This window comes from Aspergillus tubingensis, assembly GCF_013340325.1.
Source record: "Aspergillus tubingensis WU-2223L DNA, scaffold_7, whole genome shotgun sequence".
NCBI lineage: Eukaryota > Fungi > Ascomycota > Eurotiomycetes > Eurotiales > Aspergillaceae > Aspergillus > Aspergillus tubingensis.
In genome coordinates, this window is record NW_023336281.1 from 3,507,984 (window position 1) to 3,534,728 (window position 26,745).

The 26,745-nt window shown below is 53.3% G+C and overlaps 8 protein-coding genes across 8 annotated transcripts; 5 read left to right on the forward strand and 3 right to left on the reverse strand.

Moving 5' to 3' along the window:
• Positions 1-523: 523 nt before the first annotated feature.
• Positions 524-2,162, forward strand: fgaCat (catalase easC; the record flags this gene model as incomplete). The annotated part of the gene is made up of 3 exons (XM_035501231.1): positions 524-545; positions 622-674; positions 732-2,162. The coding sequence occupies 3 exons, from the start codon at positions 524-526 to the stop codon at positions 2,160-2,162; spliced, it is 1,506 nt and encodes a 501-aa protein (XP_035357124.1).
• Positions 2,163-2,854: 692 nt separating this feature from the next.
• AtWU_06122 (VPS9 domain-containing protein) lies at positions 2,855-5,119 on the forward strand (the record flags this gene model as incomplete). Its single annotated transcript, XM_035501232.1, has 2 exons — positions 2,855-3,201; positions 3,262-5,119. The coding sequence occupies 2 exons, from the start codon at positions 2,855-2,857 to the stop codon at positions 5,117-5,119; spliced, it is 2,205 nt and encodes a 734-aa protein (XP_035357125.1).
• Positions 5,120-5,808: 689 nt separating this feature from the next.
• AtWU_06123 (uncharacterized protein) lies at positions 5,809-7,428 on the reverse strand (the record flags this gene model as incomplete). The annotated part of the gene is made up of 1 exon (XM_035501233.1): positions 5,809-7,428. One exon carries the CDS (start codon positions 7,426-7,428, stop codon positions 5,809-5,811), a length of 1,620 nt encoding a protein of 539 aa, XP_035357126.1.
• Positions 7,429-7,845: 417 nt separating this feature from the next.
• AtWU_06124 (uncharacterized protein) lies at positions 7,846-9,183 on the reverse strand (the record flags this gene model as incomplete). Its single annotated transcript, XM_035501234.1, has 1 exon — positions 7,846-9,183. The coding sequence occupies one exon, from the start codon at positions 9,181-9,183 to the stop codon at positions 7,846-7,848; it is 1,338 nt and encodes a 445-aa protein (XP_035357127.1).
• Positions 9,184-10,698: 1,515 nt separating this feature from the next.
• AtWU_06125 (RING-H2 finger protein) lies at positions 10,699-14,234 on the forward strand (the record flags this gene model as incomplete). Its single annotated transcript, XM_035501235.1, has 6 exons — positions 10,699-12,855; positions 12,938-13,213; positions 13,271-13,374; positions 13,969-13,996; positions 14,042-14,159; positions 14,221-14,234. The coding sequence occupies 6 exons, from the start codon at positions 10,699-10,701 to the stop codon at positions 14,232-14,234; spliced, it is 2,697 nt and encodes an 898-aa protein (XP_035357128.1).
• A 143-nt stretch (positions 14,235-14,377) lies between these two features.
• On the forward strand, positions 14,378-15,156 carry AtWU_06126 (phosphoribosylglycinamide formyltransferase; the record flags this gene model as incomplete). Its single annotated transcript, XM_035501236.1, has 2 exons — positions 14,378-14,788; positions 14,914-15,156. 2 exons carry the CDS (start codon positions 14,378-14,380, stop codon positions 15,154-15,156), a joined length of 654 nt encoding a protein of 217 aa, XP_035357129.1.
• Positions 15,157-20,433: 5,277 nt separating this feature from the next.
• Positions 20,434-22,708, forward strand: AtWU_06127 (Zn(II)2Cys6 transcription factor; the record flags this gene model as incomplete). The annotated part of the gene is made up of 3 exons (XM_035501237.1): positions 20,434-21,540; positions 21,593-22,389; positions 22,444-22,708. 3 exons carry the CDS (start codon positions 20,434-20,436, stop codon positions 22,706-22,708), a joined length of 2,169 nt encoding a protein of 722 aa, XP_035357130.1.
• Positions 22,709-23,136: 428 nt separating this feature from the next.
• Positions 23,137-26,733, reverse strand: AtWU_06128 (ATP-dependent 3'-5' DNA helicase; the record flags this gene model as incomplete). Its single annotated transcript, XM_035501238.1, has 1 exon — positions 23,137-26,733. The coding sequence occupies one exon, from the start codon at positions 26,731-26,733 to the stop codon at positions 23,137-23,139; it is 3,597 nt and encodes a 1,198-aa protein (XP_035357131.1).
• Positions 26,734-26,745: the final 12 nt, after the last annotated feature.

Consider the following 26,745-nt stretch of genomic DNA (forward strand, 5'->3'; position numbering starts at 1 on the left):
AATATAGGGTTCTATAGGTGAGCTCAACTATCAATTGATCAGGTCAATGGCATAAGTCATAGTACCTGAACCGGCGGGAAATCGGACGGGCAGCGGGACTGATCGAGGCAGGCGATTCCGTGGAACCACCGCGTTGACCTTCCCCGGCCTCATCATTGGCTGTTGCTGCACGGGGTTCCCCATCTGCCTCCCTCGGCGACGAGCCACCCGCCTTCAAATCTTTCAATGGATCGTCTGCTCTTTTCCTTATAATCTCTTCTTCCCTTGCCGCTGCTGCTTCAGTTCTTGCAATTACTTCTTCCTTCATTGGGACCTCATTTCGTGGCCTTTCTTACTCCCCGCATTCCTCCCAAGGACTTCCTTGTCCCCATCAACGAACCACTGCTAGCTCTCCAATCTACTTAAACCCCGCATTCAGCTATATTAGCCCGCCGGACCACATCTTCCTCTCCCCGGCTTGTCGCAATCTTCAATTCGTTCCTCTTGCATTACTCTGAATTAGCTCACATCACAAACCGTCACCATGGGCAAGGACGACCAACCCAGTATGTTTATACTTTCCTGCCTTTTAATCCTTTTGAAGCGTAACAGAGGAAAGACTAACTCAGGTCTGTCCTATAGAGACCTACCGCTACAATGAGAAGCCCATCTACACTACCTCCAATGGCTGCCCAGTATGCTGCACCGACATCATATGGTCCACTTACGGATAACATACTGACACATCTCAGGTTATGGACCCCCAGGCTGCCCAGCGCGTTGGCCGCAACGGGCCCCTTCTGCTTCAGGACTTCCACCTGATCGACCTCCTCGCACACTTCGACAGAGAGAGAATTCCGGAGCGTGTTGTCCACGCCAAGGGTGCTGGCGCCTTTGGTGAGTTTGAGGTCACCGATGACATCAGCGACATCACCGTCATCGACATGCTCAAGGGCATTGGCAAGAAGACCAAGCTGTTCACTCGCTTCTCCACCGTCGGTGGTGAGAAGGGCTCTGCGGACAGCGCGCGTGATCCCCGTGGCTTCGCTATCAAGTTCTACACTGAAGAGGGCAATTGGGACTGGGTCTTCAACAACACCCCCGTCTTCTTCCTCCGTGATCCCGCCAAGTTCCCCATTTTCATTCACACCCAGAAGCGCAACCCCCAGACCAACCTCAAGGATGCCACCATGTTCTGGGACTACCTTTCCACCCACCAAGAAGCCGTTCACCAGGTCATGCACCTCTTCAGTGACCGTGGAACGCCTTACTCTTACCGCCACATGAACGGCTACTCCGGTCACACCTACAAGTGGATCAAGCCCGACGGCACCTTCAACTACGTCCAGATCCACCTGAAGACTGACCAGGGCAATAAGACCTTCAACAACGAGGAGGCCACTCGCCTGGCGGCTGAAAACCCCGACTGGCACACCCAGGACCTGTTCGACGCTATCTCGCGTGGCGAGAACCCCTCATGGACTTGCTACGTCCAGGTCCTGAGCCCCGAGCAGGCCGAGAAGTTCCGCTGGAGCGTCTTTGACCTGACTAAGGTCTGGCCTCAGAGCGAGGTTCCTCTGCGCCGCTTCGGCAAGCTCACTTTGAACAAGAACCCCGAGAACTATTTCGCCGAGGTTGAGCAGGCCGCCTTCTCCCCCTCGCACATGGTGCCGGGCGTGGAGCCCTCTGCCGACCCTGTCTTGCAGTCCCGCCTCTTCTCCTACCCTGACACCCAGCGCCACCGTCTGAGCGGCAACTACGAGCAGATCCCCGTCAACTGCCCGCTCCGCTCGTTCAGCCCCTGGCACCGTGATGGTTACATGAACGTGCACGGCAACTACGGAGCCAACCCCAACTATCCCTCCACCTTCCGTCCTTACAACTACCAGCCCGTGAAGGCTAGTCAGGAGCACGAGAAGTGGGCCGGTTCCGTCGTTGTTGAGCAGCTGCCCGTCACCGATGAGGACTATGTGCAGGCCAACGGCCTTTGGCAGGTCTTGGGTCGCCAGCCCGGCCAGCAGGACAACTTTGTCCACAACGTTTCCTCTCACTTGTGCGCCGCCCACGAGCGTGTTCGCAAGGCCACCTACGGCATGTTCCATCGTGTGAACCCCGATCTGGGTGCCCGCATCGAGAAGGCTACTGAGGCCAAGGCTGACCACTCCAAGTCTTCTCGTCTGTAAAATATAGTATCTTACCCTTGATCTTATTTACCTTGTTCTTTAGTCCACGTGCTAGTCATCATAGAATGATGATTGTTAGATAGCTATGATACCTATTTACTCAATTGACGCTTCATTTAGTCATGCTTGTTTGACATAGCCACGAATGTAAACGAGTAGTAAGATAGGTGCGTAATTGATACATTTTCTCTTTGAACTGAACTCGAACTCCTTCGCATGTTCACTCGGTAGGAATGCATCCAGAACAGACTCCAAGCTAGGCGAAGATCACTTATCGTGACAGGCCGCATCGGGAATCCCGATTGCGGAGAAAGCGTGACTGCCACACGTGATTGGCGCGTGACGTCCGCCGCTTTTGGGTTTCGCCGACGCTTACTCCGCCGCGCAATCATGAGCCACTATTGATTGTTGACTTTCCTCTCCTCTTCTTGGAGGTCTGACGTCTTTTGATACCTGGCCTGCGAGGCAGTTTGCTCATGATGTGTGGTTTGGACAACTAATCCCACCCAGATCTAGTTCTTGCCCTCTCCCCCTGACCCGTCCGTTCGGTTGGGGTTACCAGATTAAAGTTCCAGGTGTCATCTATACCCACCGGCCCCAACTGCTGCATTCGTATGAACCGATCATATGAGCAGCTGAAAGCCCAACACTTGTCGGACTGATACCCCGTTGTCATCCTTTTTAATACAACCATGTCTGCCAATTCTGCCGACGATGGCGCTGCAAAGCCGCGCCTACACACGGCCCGCTCGTTCCCAAGGATGGACGCTCCCGAGACGAGCCCTTTCGTTCGTTCCAGAGCCAAGACTGTTCAGTCCGTGGCAATACCAGAGTCGGTAGACGCCGAGACACTCCCGTTACCCTTGTCCACGGCCGAGGAGGACCGGAATAGCAGCCCTGACCTGTTCGAGAAATCAGGCTCTGCCGACTTAGGCTACGGCGACGATGCGCAGCAGAGTGAGGAGACCTCGGTGCTCTCTCGAGGTAGCTTGGGTCACACGGAGGAACTTCCAATAGAGCTCGCAAGTATGACAGACAGGTACAGTCGGGCCTCTACTCTCCCTACACGTTGATGTGATGCTGATGTTATTACTGGCAGATTTGTCCACTCTCTTACTGCCAAGGTACACTCCTCTCCTCCCACAATCGAGAAAGTATCGAGTCGGTTCCAAGAATTCTACGTCCGAGCCGAATCACACATAGCTACTCATATCTCTACTCTTGCTTCCCGGATAAACCGTGACCCTTCTCCGTACCGTGCCGCGCAGGGCAAGTCTAGTAATACAGGTTCAGATGGCCGCCAGATGTTGACAGCATCAGAAGTCACTGAAAGGAGGATTGCGCGAAAGCATCTTGCAACCAAGCGTGTTGCCTTGGAAGAAGCTGTGGAACGGAGAGCTTGTGAGACTATCTACGACAAGCTATGGAGACATAAAAGTACATTGGATGAAATCAGAGACGAGAAACTGCGCTCAAAGACAGCGGCTCTCTCTGTAGTTGGCATTAATCTGAAGGATCTCGGTGTCGAGATCGACCTGAGTGCTATCGATGAAGACAAGCAAAAAGAAGCGGATGAATGTCTTTCTGCTGCGCGAGACTGCTTGGCAAAGATGAACGATGACAAGTATCCTTTGGGCAAACTTCAACAGCTTGCCGCCGCGCACAAGGCCATAGTTGATGCCTTGACTAAGCTCCTGCCATCATCCTCTTCCGCTGACGAGATCTTACCTACCCTGATCTATTCCTTGATCACTTGCCCTCCTGAGGGGATCAACGTTATAAGCAACCTACAATTCATCCAGCGGTTTAGGTCGTCCAATAAGATAGACGGTGAAACCGCATATTGCTTGACTAACCTGGAAGCGGCTATTAGCTTTCTTGAGAATGTAGATCTGTCCGAATTGCGTGGCGAGGAAGCCTTTGAAGGCCAGACCAAGGCATCCAATGATGATTCAACTGCGGCCGGAAAGGTCGACTCTCTCCCGTCTCCTACTGCCACCAAGGAAGCAGCAGTATCGTCGGTTACACCAGTGACAGCCTCACCTGAACTCTCTAAGCCAGTTGGACAAGAAGCGTCCGATAGCTTGCCCAGACCTCAGTCATCGGCAAGCACCCAACAACGGCGGCTGAACAACCTCTTCCAGCCCCCTGCCAAGGTGCTCGGCGCTGCGAACGATGCTGTTCGTAACACTGCCGACCAGGGCCTCAAGAACATTGGAGCATCCTTAGACAGCAGCTTTAACTTCTTGTTTGGCCGCCTCAAAGAGTTGCAGTCCAATCAGTTCCCTGTCAAAGATGGGAATCCGGTACTGCCCAAGACCTTGGCAGATGCTCGACGTCTGGTCAACAATCCTATATCTACGGAACCTAGCCTGAACCAGGACGAGAATGCCAGAAGAGAGTCTCGTCCGGTTGATCGCCCGCAATTAAGGCGCATCGGTTCGAAGGCGGAGGATACATTCCTAGGGCTGGTCAGCGGTCAGCGAACACCACGTGACCGGAGTGTCGAGAGTGTTCGGACTCAGGGAAGCTCCAGGAAAACAACTGTCTCCCAAGGCCCGCAGAAGGAAGAGTCCCAGGCTTCCCCAGCAAGCGCAACTACGCAACCGCCTACACCGCTTGAATCGGTGCGGAACTTTGGAAACACCCTCAACCCACTCAACCACATCCCCGGTATGATCCGCAACTTCGGACGTGGTGCCCCTGGAACTCCTGACACTCCTGGCTCAATGCCATCGCCCAACACTCCCACAGAAAGAATCAGAGCCTCGATCCTCTCCCGCGAGACTTCCTCATCGAGCGTGCCCAGCGCTCCATCCCGTGTAGAGCGGGTGGACCCACCTATTCAACGTTTCCTCCAGATGCAAAACGCCAACGAGCTTACCATCGCTGATGTATCTGTTTTGCTGGATGACTACAAGCGCCTTGCAGCAGCGCTATCGAAACAGAACCACTAAACTTGACTGAATTCCTTCCTCTCCGATTTCTTTTCCTAAAGCATATGATTCCCACATGGTTGTTCATACTATCTCCCTCTTCGTTGTATCCATTTCTTCTCCATGGCGATTCCGCGTTCTGTGTTTATGTGTGTGTTATATCATTGAGATTGTAGACCACTGCTGGTGTTCAGTGTTTTCAAGTGTCTAGGTTCAGTCAGGTCTTGCATTTGCAGCCATTTGGGTCAAAGGCGTAGCTAGCAGTGCTAGTGTTTAATCAAATGCAGATTTTACTTCAAGCTATGAGCTGGGGGGAGTATAGGTGTGGGGTATAATGCTATTGCTAATTGATGATGGTGATATGAGGATTGTTCAGCAAAGACCATACATAACAAAGCAGTAATTGAAACATGGTATAGTAAGAAAGGTGGTCATCCTCGCGTAAGCTCTATCATAAAACCTTGAATATCCCGAGAAACAACAGCAAACAAATACAGTCTGAGCCCTATAACAATGAATGAAAACCATAATAGAAGAAATGGTGGCGATAAAGTGCATTCTCCAGCCCATGCAAGCACATGCAACAACCCCAATAAAAACATAGAAATAGAATCAACACAAGCGAGTACATCCTTCGCCGAGAAGGCCATTAAATATATGCAAGTCAACTCCACCCACCTATATCATATATCAAATCAATTGGAATCAAATCAAGGCGTCCTCCCCCTCAACACCTCCGCCCCTCCACTCCTCATCTCCTCCAACTTCCTCGTCAAATCAGCCGACTGCTCCTCAACAACCTCATTCCTCCTCGCAATTTCGGCCTCAAACAACGCGGCCGTTTTCCGTCTTGCATGGCGGAGATCTTTCATCTTGGAAAGTGCGTCGCTGAATTGGTCAATTAGGAGATCGCCGTAATCTTCCCATTCGTTCATCGTGAGCGTGGAGAAGAAGTCGCGGCGGTCTTTGTCTTCGGAATTTAGTAAGAAATCTATTTTCTCGTCCGAGGTGGCGTTGGGGCCTGGGTTGGGGGCTGGTGTGGTGGTCGGGGTGGATTTGGCGGGTGCGGTTGGGGTGTGGTCGAAGGGTTCGGATTGGAGGTCCTTGAAGGATTTTTGGCGCAGAATTTCGGGCGGGTAGTCGGATTCGAGGTTTCGTTTTTTGTTTTTGGTGCTGGTGGTGCCGATGGTGATGGTGCTCTTGGTGGGTTGGAAGTCGGGGTCGTCTGAGACGATGCGTTGGACGGAGTTGCGGCGGGCGAAGGGGTCGTTGATTGGGTCGTGGTCATCGTCGTCGACGTCTAGGTCGTCGATGTTGGTCATGTCGAAGGTGGTTAGGGGTGGTAGGCTGTCGCGGCTGGTGTTGAAGAGGTGGTTGTCGTCGGAGTTGTGGCGCTGGTGGTGCTGGTGGTGGTTGGTAGTGCTGGTGATTCCTGGTTCTTTGCCGGGTTGGGGTCGAGGTCCTGAGGTTCGACGAGTTGGGGTTATGTCCAGTTGTTCTAAAAGAGATGGCTTGGGTGGACTGAATCGTGTCCGTGGAGTTGCTGTCATACTGCGTGGCAGTGTGACTTTCCTGTTGGGTAGAGCCTGCTTTGATAATCTGGCGTCGGATGTGGATTGCCGCAGAGGAGGAGGAGCAGCAGTCTTTGATGGTTCGGGGTATGCTTGTGGTTCTGGATTTTGATAAGATCTCCTGCTGGCGGTCCAAAAGCTCTGTAGTCGTTTGCTTAATGGTTCCTCGGTGGAGGATCTGTATCTGCGGGCGTAGTTCCCGTCCTCAGTTGTATCAGATCGTTCATCGTCTCCGGCCATGGAGGTCAATTGACTTGCATCATCGGCATCTTCTGAGTCGAAACCAGCTGTTTTCATAGCGCTGTCTCCAAGATTCTCGTACCACTTGCCATCGTAAGCACGGCGTGGCAATCGAGACGGATGCAGTGGCCTCTCATCCGCTACTGGCGCTGCCTCCTGATATTGAGGAACTGTGGCGGGTCGTAATTGGAATTGAAGTGGAGCATCCTCTGCACCCATGACACTTGTCGCAGCAATAGTCGAGTCGTCGATGCCTTCCACATCGGTGTCAAACATGTCTCTATGCACGCCATTTTCCGCGGGCGCCTGAGGCATCTGCTCGCTAAATGCCGGTGTTGAATAATGCTCCAGGGGAATTGATTTGTTGATTGGCAGGGGCACTGGCGCCACCAGATTTGTTGGAGGGACGTCAACCCTTGCTTGTGCGGCTAGAGCCTGCCGTGACTGGTTTGATGCTTCAGTTGTGCGTGGTCGAGGCTGGCCAGCCTCTTTTGAGTGCACATAATCGCCCACTCCCATGGTTACCCGAGTCTGAGCGGGGTGAGGAGATGGAAGGGTAGTATTCAACAAGGAGCAAGTGGGGAAAGGGCCGATGGATATGCCGGAATGATTGTGATTGACTTGCAATTTACAATTGTTATCTAGAATGTGTGGGTCCGATCATGGTTGTGAGGTTATTGAATCGATGGCTCTGAGAGGAGGTCGAAATCGGCTAACGCGTTGATTCTTCAGGCACGCGCGAGGCATCCACACGAGGTCACGTGTGACCGATGGGCATCAATACTGCCAGTTTTATCTAGCTTCTTACAAATGAGCTGAGAGATGAGAGGGAAGTTTATAGATTATGAATACTTTGTTTATATCATTATCTGATTTTACAGTTATTTATAGTTGTGTTGGTAAAATACATCCATACATATCTTTGATCATTTCTCGTTAATCCGCATACCCGAATGAAGCATCATCATCATCTATATGCAGGTCTCCAAACGTAGAGGTGACCCCTTTGCCACGCTGTTTGGCCTTCGCAAAATAATCCTGCGACTTCTGTACCTCGTATTCCTTCCTCTCAACTGCAAGTCGGCGCTCTCGCCGCTCTTGAAGCGAGTCTTGAAGATCTTCGGCGGATGATGAACCGGTCTCATCGGAATCATAATCGTCCATATCTCTCTCTGCTCGCCCATATGGCAGTGATGAGACAAAAAGATCAGCAATCCAGAGAGAGATCATTCCGCGGAGCTCCAGTAACTCAGGAGAGTCGGAGTATGGGGGCGATCCGAGAATCTCGTCCATCCTGGCTGCAATCTTCTGAGCCTGTTCCAGCTCACTCTTCCTAACACTGGCAATCAGCGCATGCGTCTTCTGTCGGGTGCCATCATGGTGTTGCATATCGAGCGCAGAATCTTCTTCTTCCGAATCGTCAGGGGACGCACCATGGGCGTCCCAGATTTTCTGTCGAGAAACATTGCTCTCCTCTTGGGTGACATACACCCAAAGTCCAAACATGGCAGGATAAAAGTGTAGTGAGCTTATAGCATCAGGTGCCGCTTTTCGGTATGGGTGCTGAATGATGAGGGTTTCGTAATACTGCTTGGCCTTTTCAAAACCCTGCCTTGTGAATAAGAGTTTGGAAGGCGGTGCCTCAGACGGCTCTGCATCACGTTCCTGTGCTTTATCAGGAGACATGTCCGAGACCTGGCAGTCACGTCGGAGCAAAATTTCTGCACCAATGCCCCATCTCCCTTCAGTGCGGACGTCAATTGGGATGCCCCCAATTTCTTCACGGAGGATTAACCCCCACGCCCTGCCCGCTCGAACGAAGTCTTTCTGCAGGAGGCAACGGTGCAAAATGGAAGATAGCACGGCCAGATGCTGAAGACGTAGATTCCCTTGATGGGCTGCAGACTGAGGAGGATAGATTGGAGATGGCAACGAAGTCAACTCTTTCAGGACTTGGTTTCGTGTTTGCCGACGGGTCGGTTGATCTTTAACCGGGGCATGTGGGAAATTGCCTCCAGGTAATTCTTGGTCGAAGGCAAGGCCAGCAATGCGATATTGATGGGCTTCATCTGGGGAGAGGGTGAGTGATGGACCAGGAGCTGTCTCTGATGCCGCATCTGTTGTGTCGCCATCAACATCGTCATCATCGTCCCCCCAGTCGGAGAAATCCTTCTTGCGCTTCCTAGGCTCGTACTGAGCTACGCGCACACTGGCAGGTTGTTGCCATGGGGCGAGAGGCAAAGAAAAGACCGCTGCTGCAGGAACAGATGCCATAGAGACACGGATGATAATAATGCCGACGGCCTATTCCAGAAGAGGAGGACTATTGAGGTACGGGGAGGTCCCGTGGGCCTTGACAGCAAGGATCACCGCATGAAAAATGATGGGGACGAGTGGCTTGAGAGTATTCAATGTCTTGTTAATAGGAATGACGTCCACAAATACTCCATCACTAATCTGTATCACCGACGATCATCGATCGAAAAGAATGGATAGGGTCGGAAGTAAAGAAGGTCCGCAGTACATGTTCAAAGAAGTCCAAAAATGGGAGCAGATGCAGAAAGACACCTGAGGCAAATGATTTCAGACTTCTTGTCCAATCAGCAGTGCCACAAATCATGCCGCCTTGAACACGTTGGGCGCTAGTCCATTAGTAGACAACACTAGATCGGATCCAGGAGGGCGAAACCGCCGAAACCGCCGGGCCACTAAACCGTTTCAGGGACAGTTGGAGTCACGGGCAAGATCGCCTTAAAGATTAAGACCAATCAGAAGCTACTGTGTAAGACCTCCCGTGAAGGGACTAGGCCGAGATGGGACGGACTGTAGGTCAAGTAAGCAAAACGAAGCCAAGCCGAAACCAAAACCAAAACCGCCCGACCAGCAGCCAAACCGAAACCAACTGTTATCATTCATCATCTCCTCTCCATCATCGTCATCCTCCTCATCCTCGGGGCGCTCCCTTCGTGCTCCATCATCTCTCAGAGGCCCCCAGGGCTTCTCGCACTTCTTGATCTCTCTTTCACCCTGGCATTCATGTTCAACTGCTGGACAACTGTCTCGCCAACACCTCCCATACTTACCCGTCTCTAAGCTGCAACAACTACGGTAGCCTCCGGTTAAGTCGTGGGGTCGCTCCCCCCGAATGTCGTACGGCGTTTAATCCCACCACACGTCCTTCCCTTTGTGGCTCCCTTTAAAAGGAATCGGCACCTGCTGGCTGGCCTTCAGATAGTTTTCTACGCCTTTTAGGATCTTCTTAGCCGGGGAAATTACTTCTCTTCACTCTGCCGACCTCCCAGTTTCCGCCTTTTGCCCAACGCTCGTTCGCAGCCGCCTGGACTCCGAACGGCCTACCACACGGTGCGATCAGGCACGTTCACTTCCCAACGCCCGCCTGCAGTAACACATCTGGACCTTGAATTGCAAATCGAGAACAATAATTTCGCACAAGAATTGAATTTATGTCATTTCACTGAAGACTGCCCAATGGTACGTTCTGCCTGAAACTATCAGGGCCAATTCCAGGGTCCTCAGGAGTCGGGACCCTTCTTAGTGGCGTTGTCTGAGTGTATTGCCTGCAAGAGCTGTCTTATCGGCCACCACTTCACCATCTGTTCTTGGTCGCAATTTCCCTGCCTTCACTTCTGCCCATCGGACCGTGCCTGAAGTGAGTCACTGCTGTGTCTGCCATCTTACTAATGCTGGTTGCACCTTTAGTCATCCACCTTTCGATGGCAATAGGCGGCTTATAGACTCCCATCGCCACGTCCTTGCGTTATTGTTACTATGGGACAGTCTTCCTCTACACAACGAAATCGTCGTCACAGTACCCCTCCAGAACACTTTCCTACATTCCACGCGATCCGTGTCCGCAGAAATAGGGATGAAGCAATGAATAACAGCTACAACACGGAGCAGACTGGGGACTACCGGCCCCGGTCGGGAACAGAGACAGACCATGACAACACTCCAACAACTTCAGGAGCCCCCGCTCATCCGGATCCTTCTGCCGAGATATGGCATCCCAACCTTTCAGGTGATGAACAACGACATATGAGAACAATACAAGAGGAGAACGACCCGCAATATGAGCCAGGCCAGCGGGAATATCGATCGGATATATTTGCCCGAATGGCTGCCAGAAGACAGTCAACCATGTCGCGATTGGGTTCTAGGATCCTTCCTAATTCGGTGATCCGTGGGTTGCTAAGCAGCGAAGAAGAAACACCAGCAGAAGGTCACGCCCATCGCCACGGTATCGTGTCAAGGACGATTCCAAGATCGGAAGCCACGCATAGCAGCGCGCGTTTTAGCCCATTCAATTCCCTCAGCTCGAGAAGCGTCTCTAGGCGACGCTCCTTACGTGGGCCGTACTTCATCCCCCGCAATGATCCAACTCACTCGTCAGATCCCGCTCGTTCCGGCTCATTCCTCGACCCTACCACAGAGATCACCCCAGAACCTACGCGAAGCTCGTGGCGCCGCAGTGCTCGGCTGCATCGTGTCCGAAACTCACTGTCAGGGCCAATTGGCCACATGTTCGGCCAATCGTTCCCGAACGCATCCGCCCAAGAATCAGGACCGATCCCACAACCACCCCTGGACCCAGTCTCTAGTGAGGACGCCGACGGATTTCTTCCTTATTCAAGGTCAATGGATAGCCAGATGGACTTTGATGAGCCCCATGAGCTTGATTCGGTAGAACCTGCTGTAGGCAGTACCCGTCCCACCTCGCCTATGTCATCGCAGTCTACACAAGGCCCACCTGGCTTACGGCAACTCCCGGGATTGCTGCGAGCAAGACCGTCTCGAGCCATGCGTCGAGAGGAACAGACGCCTTTGTCGCGTGTCCTTCAACTGGCCGCTGCCGCCATTGCCGCTCAGCTCTCTGGTACAGCTGGTCCAGTTATGCCCAACATTCAGGCTCTGGGTAATGATGGCCTTGATGGTTCGTTGGATAATTTCATACAGAGCTTACAGCATGCCACGTCCACCCAGACGGCCCCCAACGAAGGAGAGAGTGCGGCAGGCGACAACGGTCCTCCGACCCCGGTTAACTTCCTGAGAGTCTTCCGCTTTGCCAATTCAGATGGTACTCGACCCGGCGGTCCATTGAATCGTCCAACGGCAAACGCTGAGAACACCGATAACAACGGCGGCGGGATGGATGTGGACAACCCTACTGATGGACCTGAAGGACGTACTGTTACTCTCGTAGTGGTTGGTGTACGATCGGTCCCCTCTGGGAACGGGCCTAGCAGCGATCAGCCAGGTAATCCAGGAACTGGACTGGATGCCTTACTCCGCTTGCCGTTCCTAACGCCTGGGAATCTAGCACGCAATCACGAGAACGGCTCTGGATTTCCGCCACGTCCAGATGGGCGGCCAAGGCTTCCACCTATCCGGCTCCAGGGCGAGCAGCATCCTACGGGGCTTCCCACGGGCAATGATATTTCTTCACAAGGAGGACCGACCCCACTGCGGCGGCTGTCTGACGCGGGCACCCGGGCCCCATTAGGCTCACTGTCTGCAGCCCCTTCGGTGCTTTCGGAAAGCCCTCCAGGTCCCCATCCTCCTCCTTCGACGCCAGCTGAACCGGGATTATCCGCCGTGTCATCCAGCGCGTCCACTCCTAGTCGAAGACCTTCGACTGCTTCGGCCATGTCACCAGGTACCCTGCCTCCAATGGACACCAACCGACCGATGCAACCCACGGTTGAGCCCGCTGAAGACGGTATTCCGCTGAATACGCGCCAGCGACGTCGAAGTGACTCAGAATATGCACGCCATCGTGACTTAGGGTCTGGTGCTGTCCGGCGTAACGGCGTCGTAGAACCCGACAATGCTACACCACCCACGGGAAGAAGCTGGCTGATCTACGTTGTCGGGACCAATCTTTCAGAGAATCACCCTGCTTTTGCAACGCCAAGTCTGTTTACTGATGTAAGAGATCCCAACTCTAACCCTTTTTAGCTCAACCTCTTTCTTCCCTGGTCTGTGCGTTTTGTGGCTAACGCGTGTGTAGAATCCAACGTACGAAGACATGATCTTGCTCTCGTCTCTGCTTGGGCCTGTCAAGCCACCTGTTGCGACCCAGGAGGATCTCTCTACGGCCGGTGGACTGTTCCGCCTTGTGGAGTATGCCGGCTCACTGGTTGCAGAAGGTCTGGAAGGCGCTGGCGCCATCCAACTTCCCGAAGGCGAACGGTGCTTGATCTGTCTCAGTGACTACGAGGCGGCAGAGGAGCTTCGGCAACTGACCAAATGCAAACACCTTTTCCACCGGGATTGCATTGATCAGGTTTGTCCATTTCTTTTCCTCGGAGGGTTCAAAGACTGACTGACTACTTTCTACCAGTGGTTGACCACGGGCCGTAATTCATGCCCACTTTGCCGAGGCCAGGGTGTAGCCGAGACGTCGAATAATCAACCCACGCCTGATGCACCTAGCGCAGCAGCAGCGTAAGTAGGAGGACATGCGCTGCGTTGGTCATTCTCTTTCGATTCATCATCTTTCCACATAAACTTGACTTATTTGAAGCTTAGCATGAAGCGTCTTATCTCATACCCTAACGAACGTCTTTTACTGGTTTATTTTCCACTTCACGGATGGCAGGCACGGCGAACACTTTTCTTGTTTTATTAAGCAAGTGGTCTTTTCTGGTCATGGGCCGTGGGAGATGGGTTCTCAAGGAAGTGTGGCAGCTGACGTGTGAGGCATGTCAGAGTGGTTGCAGTTTTGTGGCCCGCCGCAGTCTGCCATAAATACGGGACCTACTTGAGTGCATGATATCTGGCTCCTGTGACATAACTTCAGTCTTTGAGTTCTCGTTTACCGGTCTCTTCCCTTTTGTATTATTCCCCTCTCTGGTTGAGCTACGGCTCTTGGGCGATTGCGCATTGGTAGCAGGGGTTTCTGGCCAGGGCAGTCACGGCAATAGCAGTTGACTTGGTACATATTAGTTGCATACAGCCTGTTATTTGAGATTGAAAAGCTATCCGTCGTTGAATTCTTGAGTAGAGACCAGCCATCAAGCTTGGGCCAGCAAGACTTAGGAGTGGCGGAGCGGAGCCCAACCCCGGCGTAAGTCCCGCATCTCCGCCCCTCGGCTGACTCAGCCCACCGCAGTTCACCACCCCGCGTCTGGCTGCCATCCACTGGCTCATTACGCAGTTGGATTGTGCCTTGAAGTCCGACTCTCTTAGGCCTAAACTCGGCACCATTGCTAAGACTCGCTGCGTGCCTGGTGCGCCAATTTTACCCCTCACCGTGGGATCAATTGAGTGAAAGTTGCTGATCCTCTACAGCCAGGGAAAACTAAGGAAAGAACCCACTCCAGAAAATTTCCGACCTACCCCGCTACGAGACCAAAACACCCCCGATCCTAGTCCCTCGATCCTTTCCCAAAACCACGTCTCCCTCTCCCAATCAACAGAAAGGACAAAATTATTAGAAATGGCCAATATGGACACACCCGTGCGCCTTACCGTTCTCATATCCGGCAATGGCTCCAACCTCCAAGCAGTGATAGACAAGACACAGCAAGGACAACTCTCGACGCAGATCGTGCGCGTCATCTCCAACCGCCAGAATGCGTATGGTCTCGAGCGGGCTCGACAGGCCAACATCCCCACGCAATACCACAACCTGGTGAAGTACAAGAAACAGCACCCTGCTACACCGGAGGGTATTCAGGCGGCGCGGGAAGAGTACGACGCCGAATTGGCCCGATTGGTACTGGCTGACAAGCCGGAAATGGTGGCTTGTTTGGGATTCATGCATGTTCTGTCGCCGAGGTTCTTGGAGCCGTTGGAGGAAGCTAAGATTAATATCATTAATCTGCACCCGGCTCTGCCCGGGGCGTTTAATGGGGCGGTATGTTTATTCATTTTATTTGTCTCTTCTTCATTCGTTCCCCCCTTATCTTGTGCACTCTAAAATTTATCCGTGGGAAGAAGAAATCATGCTGACGTAATTCTGGGATGGTTGGGTTGGAATAGAACGCTATTGAGCGTGCGCATGCTGCTTGGTTGGAAGGCAAAATCGATAAGACGGGTGTTATGATCCATAGAGTCATTTCGGAGGTGGATATGGGGCAGCCCATTCTGGTCAGAGAAATTCCGTTTGTGAAGGGGGAGGATGAGGATCTGCACAAGTTTGAGCAGAAGGTGCATGAGGTTGAGTGGGGAGTGGTCATTGAGGGGGTGAAGCTTACGATCCAGGAGGTCAAGGAGAGCAGGTAGATTTTATTGCTCTTACGTGAGAGGGGTGTGACTGGTGGAGCAGTGATTTAGCTATGAGTGATGATTGTTACTAACTATTGGGGTCTAAGATACCATATACTACTACTACGAAATGGACCGAGAGGCATGTATAATGTCCGCTGGGTCAATAAGTCGACTAATAAACGCTACTTCAGCGATGGACGCGCGCTCTTCATACGAGGGCGTTTGACATTCCTCATATGGTTGTTGGGACGGAGTTTAACCCTCTCTGGGAACTACATTGGATGGAGAGACTCACGATGAATGGCTAGAGCATCCGACGCCGTCTCTTCTTTAATATAATCGCACTATACTAGTCACCGGATACTAGAGAGTTGTAGTACGTATTGGACGCGCAGATACGAGATCAAGTGGCTCCCACATGGACCGGACTTCAGAATCTACTTTCCCCTCTTGCCAAGTGACTGCTGGCTGGTAAATCCCAGTCTAAACCGGTTGAAAGCACGGTCACAGCAATTTGCTAGGGTTGTTTAGCGTGGTTTCTCCCTGGACAGTCACGTAGTGAGTACTTCTGCTGGGCCGGCATGGCTCCCTGCTAGTGCACCAAGGCCCAAGGAAGGAGCACGTTCGTACTTTCCTTACTGAAAGAGGCAGCTCAAATGGGCAGGAATTAATTGATTTCCCAAGACAACTCGGGCAGAAGGGACAGACAAGGGCCTCAGGCTGCACACACACACACAAAGCATGCGCTTGGACCCAGCAAGAAAACACACCGGCAGCTCCAATGCACTAAAACCAGAGTTCTCCTGTCTGGTCATCATCAAGATTGGCCCAACAAGTTGAAGATCGTCTGGTTGACGCCCCAGAAGAGATTAAATCCTTACTCTAAGGAAGGTCATGCCATGCCTGGTCTCCGCCTGGTTGCTCTCTCCCCACTTTCCGATCCCCTTCCCCTTCTCCTCCCTCAGGTTCCAGTGCCTACTACTCATGCTAGTTTCAGAGACTCAATTTCTTGTTTCACAGGGATGATTACTTGGCATGGCTGCTACTGTTCACATCTGGATGTTTTGCAGAGTTAGCCTTCTGGCCTGAACGACTCAGTAAAGCGAAGCTTAAACAGGTCCAGTAACTCTGAATGAGCCCTCTGGTCCACAGTTTCTACCCTCGACACGAATACATCACCTCCGATGGCACGTCACGACGGGGGCCTCCGACGGATGAAACCTTCCCCTCCCCTAATGCACTTCTCAGCTAATTCGACGCATTGATAGGCCAGCGTGAGGATCCAACGGCTGATGTGCATCACGGCTTTTCCGTCCCCCCCGAAGACAAAGTGCTTTTGCTGTGGCCCTTGCTAGTTTGTACCCACGTACACTATCTATGCTAGGGTAACATCATAAGTGGGCTCGAGGAAAAACGTCTAGTATCCTGCGTTGGGAAGGTATGCGCGCCGGCTCCACTCAGACGACAATGATATGGTGATGGAACAACGCTGGACGGATCGTGGCTCGGCACTTCTACTGGTGGCCACCGTACTAGCAACACGGAACTCTTTCCCTTGCCCTTACTCGCCCCATTTGCAGCATAGCTTCACCGGAAACAGAATTAACTAGCGGTCCAATCCAGCTGGGTACTTGGTTGACTTCCGGCCTGCGGCCCGGATCATAGCACGTACTCGTATTCTTCTGGTGGCTCTTGCGTTTCTCGTTGCGCTGCCATGACTCTCGACCACTGGAAGAGTAAGAACGGGGATTACGGGAAAAATAACATCAATGTGATGATCTGCAGAATCTAGATCTGCTCCCCTAGCAGCAATCATCGAGTGGAAGCAATCGCATTCTGAGGCCTTTCCGCGTGATCTGATATCCGCCGTGCCCCATTACAGACCCTGTTCGAAAACGTTCTCTGATCGATAAGTTGTGCGTGAGTACTATAGTATAGGTCCAGAAATTATTCAGCGGAAATCCCGAGGGTTACTTGTGGTGGAGCTGTCTGCTATTACAAAGTACTGGCTGATTGGGTCCCTGGGTGACTGGAGATCCCCGACTATGTTCCCCGAACACTAGTGAACCCGCGGCACATGCCATTCGCCATGCCCGGGGCTTCCTGCACACCTTTACCCTCGAAGACTCGTGCGGTCACAATGAGCGCAGGTCCGGACTGGCCAATGGCTGCATATCATTCATGCATACAAGTCCGGATAAAAAGTAATTCACAATAGCAAGGAAGATCACTCTATTCATAGTTTATTGATCAACAAGAGCGTCCCAAATTATCCCAGGATGGAGAAAGAGCATATTATTGCCTACCCTCCGTTTCAAAGAACTGCAAGGATCGTCCTGATGAACCAGGTAGCCCAGAGATTACCTAGTTTGCGCAGCCTATGAGCAGTCCCCATATGGGCCTCATTTCCTAAATCCCAAGTTGTTTGATTGACTAGCCACAGCTCCCCTCCACGGACGGAGCAGTTGGTCCTCCGCATATCCGTTGTCCCAGCCGCCTGAGGCTCCGGGCTCTTCCAGAAAGGTACGATTAATTTCCATAGCCTCTATGATTGGTGGTGGGAGAAGAAAGATCAGGGCCAGATGCCTCATGCCGGGTCCGCATGGAAAGGGGAACCGTCCGTTTTTGGCACACTTTAAGAAGCAAACATACTGTCCACATGGAGGCACCCACATCTTCTCCGGACGCCTGCCTTCTTTGAGAGTGCATTATTACCTTTGGTCCACAGTTCGTGGTGGTTACCTGTTTAATCATGGATATGGTGGATGGGGACAACGTGCGACCGTCGGCACCAGTTCTCAGCAAACCTTACTTTTCTCTGCCACGTTTCCAGCGGCGAATCAAATTCAGGTACCGACCGGCCGACAGTAGGTAAGCTCCTCTTCTCTCTGTCTCTCCTTGAATATTTCAGATTCTTCTTGTTCTCGTCGCAGACAAGGGATGCATGTAAAGAGTGCCGTGAATTAGGGCAAATGTGGGCCGCAGCGATGCGTCGAAGTACGAGGCGATAAAATTGTTAGGGGACCTACGGCTGAGACTAGGGCCGTCAAGAGTCGCCCAGTGCCGGTTAGATTGGTGGCCCCAGCTAGATCTGGGTGGACGGCGACCAGTCACCAGCGGAGGCCACTCAGCCTACTCAGCTGTCAAACCCTCAGTGTCGATCAGGAACATCCGACTGACCCGAATCCAATTTGCCTCCCTGCGAGGCCACGCCGTCGTGGTGGCCATTTCTTACGGCCGACGACAACAACGACGACGCAAATGCGGCCGATCAAATCTCCTTGGCGCAGTTTAGGTTCAATATTCCCCCAGCTCGCCTTGCTGGCTGAGCGACAGCATCATGGATGTCGTCCAGTCGTCCCTGCTATAGTTCACAGCGGGTGCTATAACCCCATTTCCGGTGACAGACGGGGACCCCAGAGCTGGTTCAGAGCTTTTCCGAGTGCGTGGGTGAACGAACGTCTCGGCAAATGTTTCCCAGATCGGGTGGTGTCATTGGATAGGGGCAGTTTCAGATTAGCCGAGGAGCATTCTGGCGGCTTCAAGTGGATCCCAGCTGGGGCTGGCGGAGTCGCCCGTGGCAATGGGACGGCGTTAGTGGTTGCTGGCCCTTCAAAGAAGGTTTGACCGCATCCACTGCAATTGCCATGACTCTTGAGGTGGAGGAGCAAGAATGCAATGTTATGAACACTAATACTTTACGAGTCCGTATAAGCCTAGGTTAGCTACAATGCCGTGGTTATCGGCGTCTTCAAGAGTCAAAATACCACAGAACATTCGGGATTTGCGCAGGGATCTCCCTAGCAGCATCCGCAGGCACCGTATTCATGGATTGAACGATCAAGGCAAGTATGGCCACCCTGACTCGGAGATCGTTCACTCGGGTTTTTACAGTGTGAAGGATAGGTTTCTCGGAGCCGGGCGGATCCACCCACCCACGGCTCCGGATGCACCCAGACTGCTGGCCTGATTCATGACGCTGTTACAGCCTCCGAGCAGAATGTCGGGACTAGCTTCTACTTTATTTGAGACAATGCCCTAGGCATTGTGATTGAGCGGACACCCACGGAACCATGGCTTGTACTGTCGTCGGGGAGAAGCCGTGGCTGAGAATGACGCCGTCCCCGCTTGGCGGGGAGGAAACTATTCCCTTGTCTTGTGCTCAAGCCTCTTGGCAGGAGGATGAACTTCTGCTGGTCGTAATCTGATCCGTGGATGGGTCTGGATAAGAGTGATAGTTAGAGTGACGACTGGGTGACAATGTGGCGGAAAAATAGAGTGATGTGATCTCATGGGAGAGAAGGAGGGAGGCAATCAGCTAGCCACCACCGGCCGGAGTGTACAGTTGTATACTACGTACGGGCTGTAGTATCCATCTTGTCGGCACCTTCCGAAACCTCCTCCGTGATGGGGATCATGAGCCTGGGCAGGGGGAGAGAACGGATTTTCCCAACAGACGTGGATAAATCATCGATAGGTCGTGCGTGAGAGGACGATCATCGAGATCCAACGCGGCCCACTGGAGCAATTAGCAGTAGTAGTATCCATCTAGTAGTAGGACTAGCAAGCAGCAAAAAGGTTCAGGTTGATACTCCAACCGCCAGGCCACTAGGGGAGGCTTGACTCCAAACTAGGGCGGGCTTAATTAATGCCGGACAGACGAATGGGATAGAATTAAGGTGAGAACCACCATGTTCTAGCGCTGGCGGGTCATCCAGATAATAGAGGAGCAACGAGACTAAGGGGAAGGATGGGAAGTTAAAGTTGTGGTGCCCTTGATTGATTGCTTGGATTGCTTTTGGATGCATTGCCTCTTCCGGTCAGCCCCATCCCCAATCCTCTCTCTCTCTTTCTCTCTTTCTCTTTCTCTTCCCATTTCGCTTTCTTCTTTCTTCCACTATTTGACTTCTTCTATCCTCTTTTTCCATTTTTCTCTCTTCTGATTTATTTCCTATTGTTCTACTGCGTTGTTGGTGGCTTCCACCCTCTAACTCTTACTCTTACCTTTGCCCTCCCCTCCCTTCCGCGTTCCTTCTCTTTGTTTCCTGCAATCACCCGGACACCGAACTGTTTGCTACCAACTTTCTCATCTCCATCAGCGTTCCTCTGACTCAACATCCTCCCTCCTGTCATTTCTCTCCTCCCATCACCTCCCTTTCAGTGCGTGCTGGCTATGCGGATCGGGCCTCTCCGCCATCGGTGCCCATCTATCCGGTGCTGAACGACTTGACTGCAGTCGATGCCGGCCATCTCGACCCTCTACCGCTTGGGTTCTTCGATGCGAATCACACCATGGCACCTCCATACTCCAGTTCCCAGGCCGCCTTGACCGGTTATACTCCCTCCTTCCTGTCGCTGCAGGACCAGAACCCTCCACTCTCCGCCTACTCCATCCTAGGGACCGGACAATACCCCGATAGTGTCGCATATTGGCACAATCCATCCGCGCAACCCCAGCCGCCGCTACCTCCCGCCGCCGTCGCCGCCTCCTATCCGTCCGTGCCCCCCAAGGCTCAGTCGCTCCTTCAACCCACTTCTGATCAGAAGAAGCATAAGCGCACTCGCAGTGGCTGTTTCACCTGTCGATCCCGTCGCATCAAGTGCGACGAAGCACGTCCCGTCTGCGACAGATGTCGGAAGGGTAACCGCGACTGCGTCTATCCGTCAGCCACAGGTGCATCCAAGTCAGGAACCCGTAGTGTGTCCAAGCCCAGAGGATCACTGTTGCGTGGGAGTGAGACTTCCGGTCACCCGGGATCCGAGGACTTCCGCGTCTTGGAGCCCATCGCCGACGAGGATGAAGATGGAACTAGTGTCGGGTCAAGTACCCGACTGTCCCCAACAGCCGCACCCACATGGTCCAAACCCAACCTCCCCAGGAGACAAAGTGGTCAGTCTTTGAAGCAGCAGGGTGGAAAGCATGCTGTTGCGACCGACTCGGGTGGTGCACGAATCGAGCATAGTAATTCGCCGTCCCCGTCCTCGGATACGTCATCAAGATACGACTCGCTAAGCGCTCGGTCGGCCAGCGTCGGTGTCACCCTGCCCGAACCATACGGATCCACTCTGCCCAGTATAGCACATCTGCCCGACGACCTGCGATTTTATCTCAACTACCACCAAGAGTTCATCACGTACCGTCATTATTTCTTAAAGCCGGTCAATGACCGGTTCGTTCATCAGAGTATCATTGAGCTGGCGTTGCAGTATGATCCCCTGCTGTATGCCGTGGTGGGGTTTTCTGCATATCACCACTGTGTTCAAAATAACAGTGGGAAGCTTTACACCTTTTTGAAATATTACAACTTCGCGTTGAAGCTCCTGCGCAAGTCCCTAGGCTCAGGTGAGCCGCATAATGAGGCGACCCTGATCACGGTGCTTGTTCTCACCACTTTCGAGGTAAGATATACAGCCTGTTTTTGTGCTTTTCAGAACCATACTGACTCGCCAGGAATCCGTTGGGGACTGGGTCAACCTTATTGGCCACCATCAGGCTGCCCATGCTTTGGTGCGGGAGATTCTAACGCCAGAGTCTGCCAATTTGAACGAGCTTCACAGCAACATCTTCGTCTGGTACGCCCGGTTCGACGTGGTAGCAGGGATCTTGGCCGGAAATGAGACGATACTAAGTCGTGACTGGTATATTGCGAAAGAGGAGTATGATGCTCAGGAGGCCGCCCGCAATCCAAACGATGCCATGAAGCAATTGGCGTTGGCAAATTCGATCAACCGCCGGTTTGGCTTGGAAATGGCGTCGCTGTATGCGAAGTTGTCGCGTGGACTGATTCCTGTGAATGAGTTTATCGTCCAGAACGAACTGTTGGGACAGACCTTGGAAAGGGTACGGACCATCCTGGAATCGTTCAACGACTCTGAATACACCGTGCAGGAGTACCCCAATCGCGTCCCCTTGACCTCAGACGATGTCGTGGATCCGTATGTTCCTGGGGGGATGCACCACGGGCCCTTGTGGGAAGTCAACATGACGTGGGTTGACTACTACTCCACCAAGGCTATGTACAAGTATCAGTCACTTCTTTCGGTGAAGCAATCATCGGTGGAAGAACTGCAATCCCTTTCGGTAGAGCTGGTCCGGCTGATGGAGGCGGTTGATCGATGGCCGATGAAGGAAAGCGGATGCATCTTGGCGTTCAAGAACAGCATCGGGATGGCAGCCATGTTCTGTCCTCGCGACGAACGGTACATAATGTGGGCGCGGAGGAAGTTCGCTCAGCTGGAGCAAAGCGGGTAAGTATTGCCAATTGGGACGACACTAGATATCAGCTAACCGTGTTGGATTAGATACGTCGTTGCAGCCACATTCCGGGCGGCACTGGCAGCCTCGTGGCAAAAACCCGAAGTCAATCGCTGGTGGTTGCCAGACGATGAAGGATACCCGAGCATCATCCGGGAAGTGCGAGCGATGACGGAAGAACGCACGAGCCACCCTCAAGATAACTTCCGCGAGGATGTCAGCCATATGAAGACGCTGTTTTGGAACATCAGCCTGGACGACACCTCCAGTGAGGGGAGTCCCGCATCGGTGAACACGGAAGGTCGATCATGACAGCCTGCTGTACCACTGCAGCTGGTTGCACAACAGACGCAGCATGTTTCACTGTGCATAACGAACGAGTACATACAAACACCCAAGCACAGCATGGAGTTCTACAGTAACGAATCCAACGATGGTCCTTACCCTCCTCCACCCGGTCACGCATGGTCACCGCTACGCCTTAATGAATAATCACTGGTTGTCTGATGACCCAACCCACATTCGTTTGCTCTCGCAAGGTGACATGCATGACTGGAACGAAATGATACCCGGATACCACACGAGGATTGGCCTGGAGCAAGAGATTGGATAGGATATCTGTCTACTTATTTACATACCTACATACATACATACCCATTGGATCATATACATGCGCTAGATACCCAATATACGGTCTACACATCATACAGAACAATAAAAACACTCTATACATATCCACCCTAAGAACCAGAACCAGCCTGACCTCTAGATAATCCAACTCTCCCCGGCACCTCCACAGCAGGCACCACCGTCTCCAATCCCCCCCTCAACTCCCCAATAGTATCCGCAACCCCCATCTCCTCCCCCCACGGCAACGCATCCACATCCACCTCCCACCCCAACAAACACCTCAACACCACCCCAGCCCCAGCCTTACTCATCACCTCATTCATCTCCTTACACCTCTCATCACAACAACACTCCAAACACCCCTGCGGCATCACACACCCACACGCCTCAATCCGCCTCACAGCCCGTTCCAACAGCACATCCACAAACTCAAACGCCTTCGCCGCAATCCCCGACCCACACGCTCCCCCCTTCGCATCATAAAACGTCAATCTCGCCGGCCTCTGTCTCGCAGGCGGATGCAGAATCTTCTGCAACTTCTGCTTATCCATCCCCCCGGACCCTTTTGCATCCTGTACAGCCATCTGTAACTTCCTCCCCAACTCCTTCTTCGCAACCTTACATTCTGTCCGCACGTCCCCGGGAGAAGAGACCACGAAGGTAGGTAATAGTGACAGGATCGCGTGCTCGGCTGCGTGTATCGCCGCTGCGATGTTGAGGTTTCTTGATGAGAGGATTTCCAGAGCTAGCGGGGGGATGTCGATCCACATTCCTTTCGTGTGGATGTCGATCGGGGGGTTGTTGTCCACGGGTACGGCGTCGAGGATGCGTCCTCGTTTGTCGATTTTGAAGAATCCGTAGACTACGGCGTGGATGAGGATAGAGCCGAAGTAGGCTTTACTTACTGTTGCTGTTGTATTTGTGTTGGTGTTGTTGTTATTAGGTTGTGGAGTGGGGGTTGATTCTGAGGAAGAGTGTGAGGGTGTAGGTGTAGAGAGAAGACGAATATTCTCCGTCTCGATGGGGTCAATGTCGGTGTAATCGCGTTGCTGGGTCGTATAATCCACATGAACGCGCGAAACACGGGCGAAGTACATCGATGTGTTTAGTTCGTGCACGAGATACGTCTGCCCCTGGTGGAGGAAGATACCGCCCTCGTAGATGGTGAAGAAGGCGCGGGAGGCTTCGACTTCTTCGAGGACGGCGTTGCGGGCGTTCGTCGTGTCTATGACGGCGAAGTGCTGGTCCTCGGTATCGCGGATAGCGATGGAGCGGGACGGGTTGGGAAGGAAGCGCGGGTGGGTGTGGTAGAGGGAGGGGATGTATTTATCTTGGAGGAGGCGGGATTCGAGGAGGGTGTGGAGTTGAGGACCGAAGTATACTTCGTCGATAGCAGGGGAGAGGGGTTTTTCGTAAGCTGCGCATTGGAGATGCGCTTCGAGGATAAGGTCGTTCGACAGGTCGATTTGCAGCTCTGTGTTTGGTTTCGTGAACAGTTCGTCGGGATTGCGCATGTAATGCTGGTCTGTGGCGTAGCGGTCTCCGACTAGGATGGAGAGCGAGTCCTTGTTCCGGCGGCCGGCGCGGCCGCTTTGTTGGCGGAGGTTGGAGATGGAGTAGGGGAATCCTAGGGTGATGACTGCGTCGAGGGAGCCGATGTCGACGCCTAGTTCGAGGGCATTGGTGGCTACGATGCCGAGGAGACGGCCTTCAAACATGTCCTTTTCGATATTGCGCCGGTCTTGCGGGCTGTAGCCGCCGCGGTAGCCCATGACCATGTTGGCGATTTCGGGACGGTCGAGGGCGGCGAGTTCGGTGCGCACGGCTTGGAGGAGGACTTCGCAGAGCTTGCGGATGCGGCAGAAGGCGATGACGCGGGCGCCGCGGAGGATGAGTTGGGAGAAGAGACGGGCTGTTTCGGAGACGCTGTCGGCGCGGCCGGAGGAGGGGTCGTTGGGGTCTTTGTAGGGGGTGTTCCAGCAGAGGAATTCCTTGCGGCCGGAGGGGGAGCCGTCGGAGTCGATGAGGTGGATGGATTGGGGGTCGACGCCGAAGATGGCGTGCATGTGTTGGGAAGGGTTAGCGACGGTGGCGGAGCAGGAGATGAATTGGACGGAGTGGTTGCCGACGGCGGCGCAGATGCGGCGGAGACGACGCATGATGAAGGCGACGTGGGTGCCGAAGAGGCCGTTGTAGACGTGGAGTTCGTCGACGACGACGAATTTGAGGTTCTGGAGGAAGGTCCGCCAGGCGGCTTCTTGGGGAAGGATGGTGATGTGGAGCATGTCCGGGTTGGTGAAGATGATGCGGGCTTCGTCGCGGATGAGGTTGCGGTTGGACATGGGGGTGTCGCCGTCGAAGGTCTCGACGAGGGTGCCTTGGAGGCCGTCTATGAATTGGAGGAGCTCTTGCATGCTGCGGCGTTGGTCTTGGGCTAGGGCTTTGGTCGGGAAGATGTATAGGCCGCGGGCGGAGGGGTTGTGTTCGAGTTCGTGTAGCATGGGGACTTGGTAGATGAGGGATTTGCCGGAGCTGGTGGAGGTGGATACGATGACGTGGTGGCCGGCGTGAAGGTGATTGATAGCTTCGGCTTGGTGGGAGTAGAATTGAGTGATGTTCTTGGTGTTGTATAGGGCGTTGACGAGGTTCTGGGAGAGTGGGAAGGTGAGGTCGCCGTAGATGGCGGGCTGGGGGTCGAAGACTCGGTGGCCTTCGGGGACGATTTGTGCTGTGTACCAGTCCATTTGGCGGATCTCTTCCACGATCTCTGACATGGATTTGCGTTCTTTGGGGATTTGCGGTGGGAGGGTGGAGGGTGCAGTGATGGGGGTATCGTCCTCCGGCGGTTGAGGAATCCAGGCGTGCTTTTCCGTCTCCAGTTTCTCGACTGGGTCGACGGCTTCGTCTTCGCACTGGACGAGGAAGGCGTCAATTGCATCGGTGAATTTCTTGTTTCGCTTCTCGATCAAGCCTAGCATTTGCTTCTGGCTGTACACCGGCATCTTCAGATCCTCGTTCTTCATGCGCCGCACGGGCTTGGTTGGCTCCCCGGTCTGCGGATGCCTCACTTGTCTCTTCAGATCTCCGTCCAGCAGCTCGAAGAGGAGTGTCTTTTTTGTGGGCATTCCCCCATCGCCGAGTGTATCCCTTCCATAGCCTAGTTGTGTTGCTTCCCGGTCTCCAGTCGTCATGACCTCCAGCTTGGCCTCATCGACGTACTCGAAGCGCACTGCGCGTGGCACGAGGACTTTCACCCGCGCAACATCCTCCACGGTCAAATCCTGACCTTGCATTTGCGCCTGCACCGCATTCTTGATGTTGTCGAAAGTAGTAGCAAAGTGCTTTCGCGTGCAGCAGAAGGTGTACACGAGGTTCAGGGCGCGGTGTGTCCGGGAGAGGCTTTTGAATGCCTCCGGCCATGGGGCGGACGGAGTTCGCTTCGGTTGAGCGGGTTTGCGTTTTCCTTTGGAAGGTTTCTCTGCAGTTGAGCTGGCACTTGTGCTGTCTTCTGTCTCCGGCGTCTCTGCCGGTGACTTCGAAGGGGGCTTGCGACGTTGCCTTTTCTTTGGCGCTGGGTCCGTCGACGCGCTGTTGGATATGGAATCGGGATGCTCGGGAGCATCTTGCTTTGGCTCTGGCTCATCTTGGGCTCGTTTCCGGCCCGATAAGGTATCTGCATTGTCTGCTTGTGCTTTCGAACCGGCCATACTGACGCCACA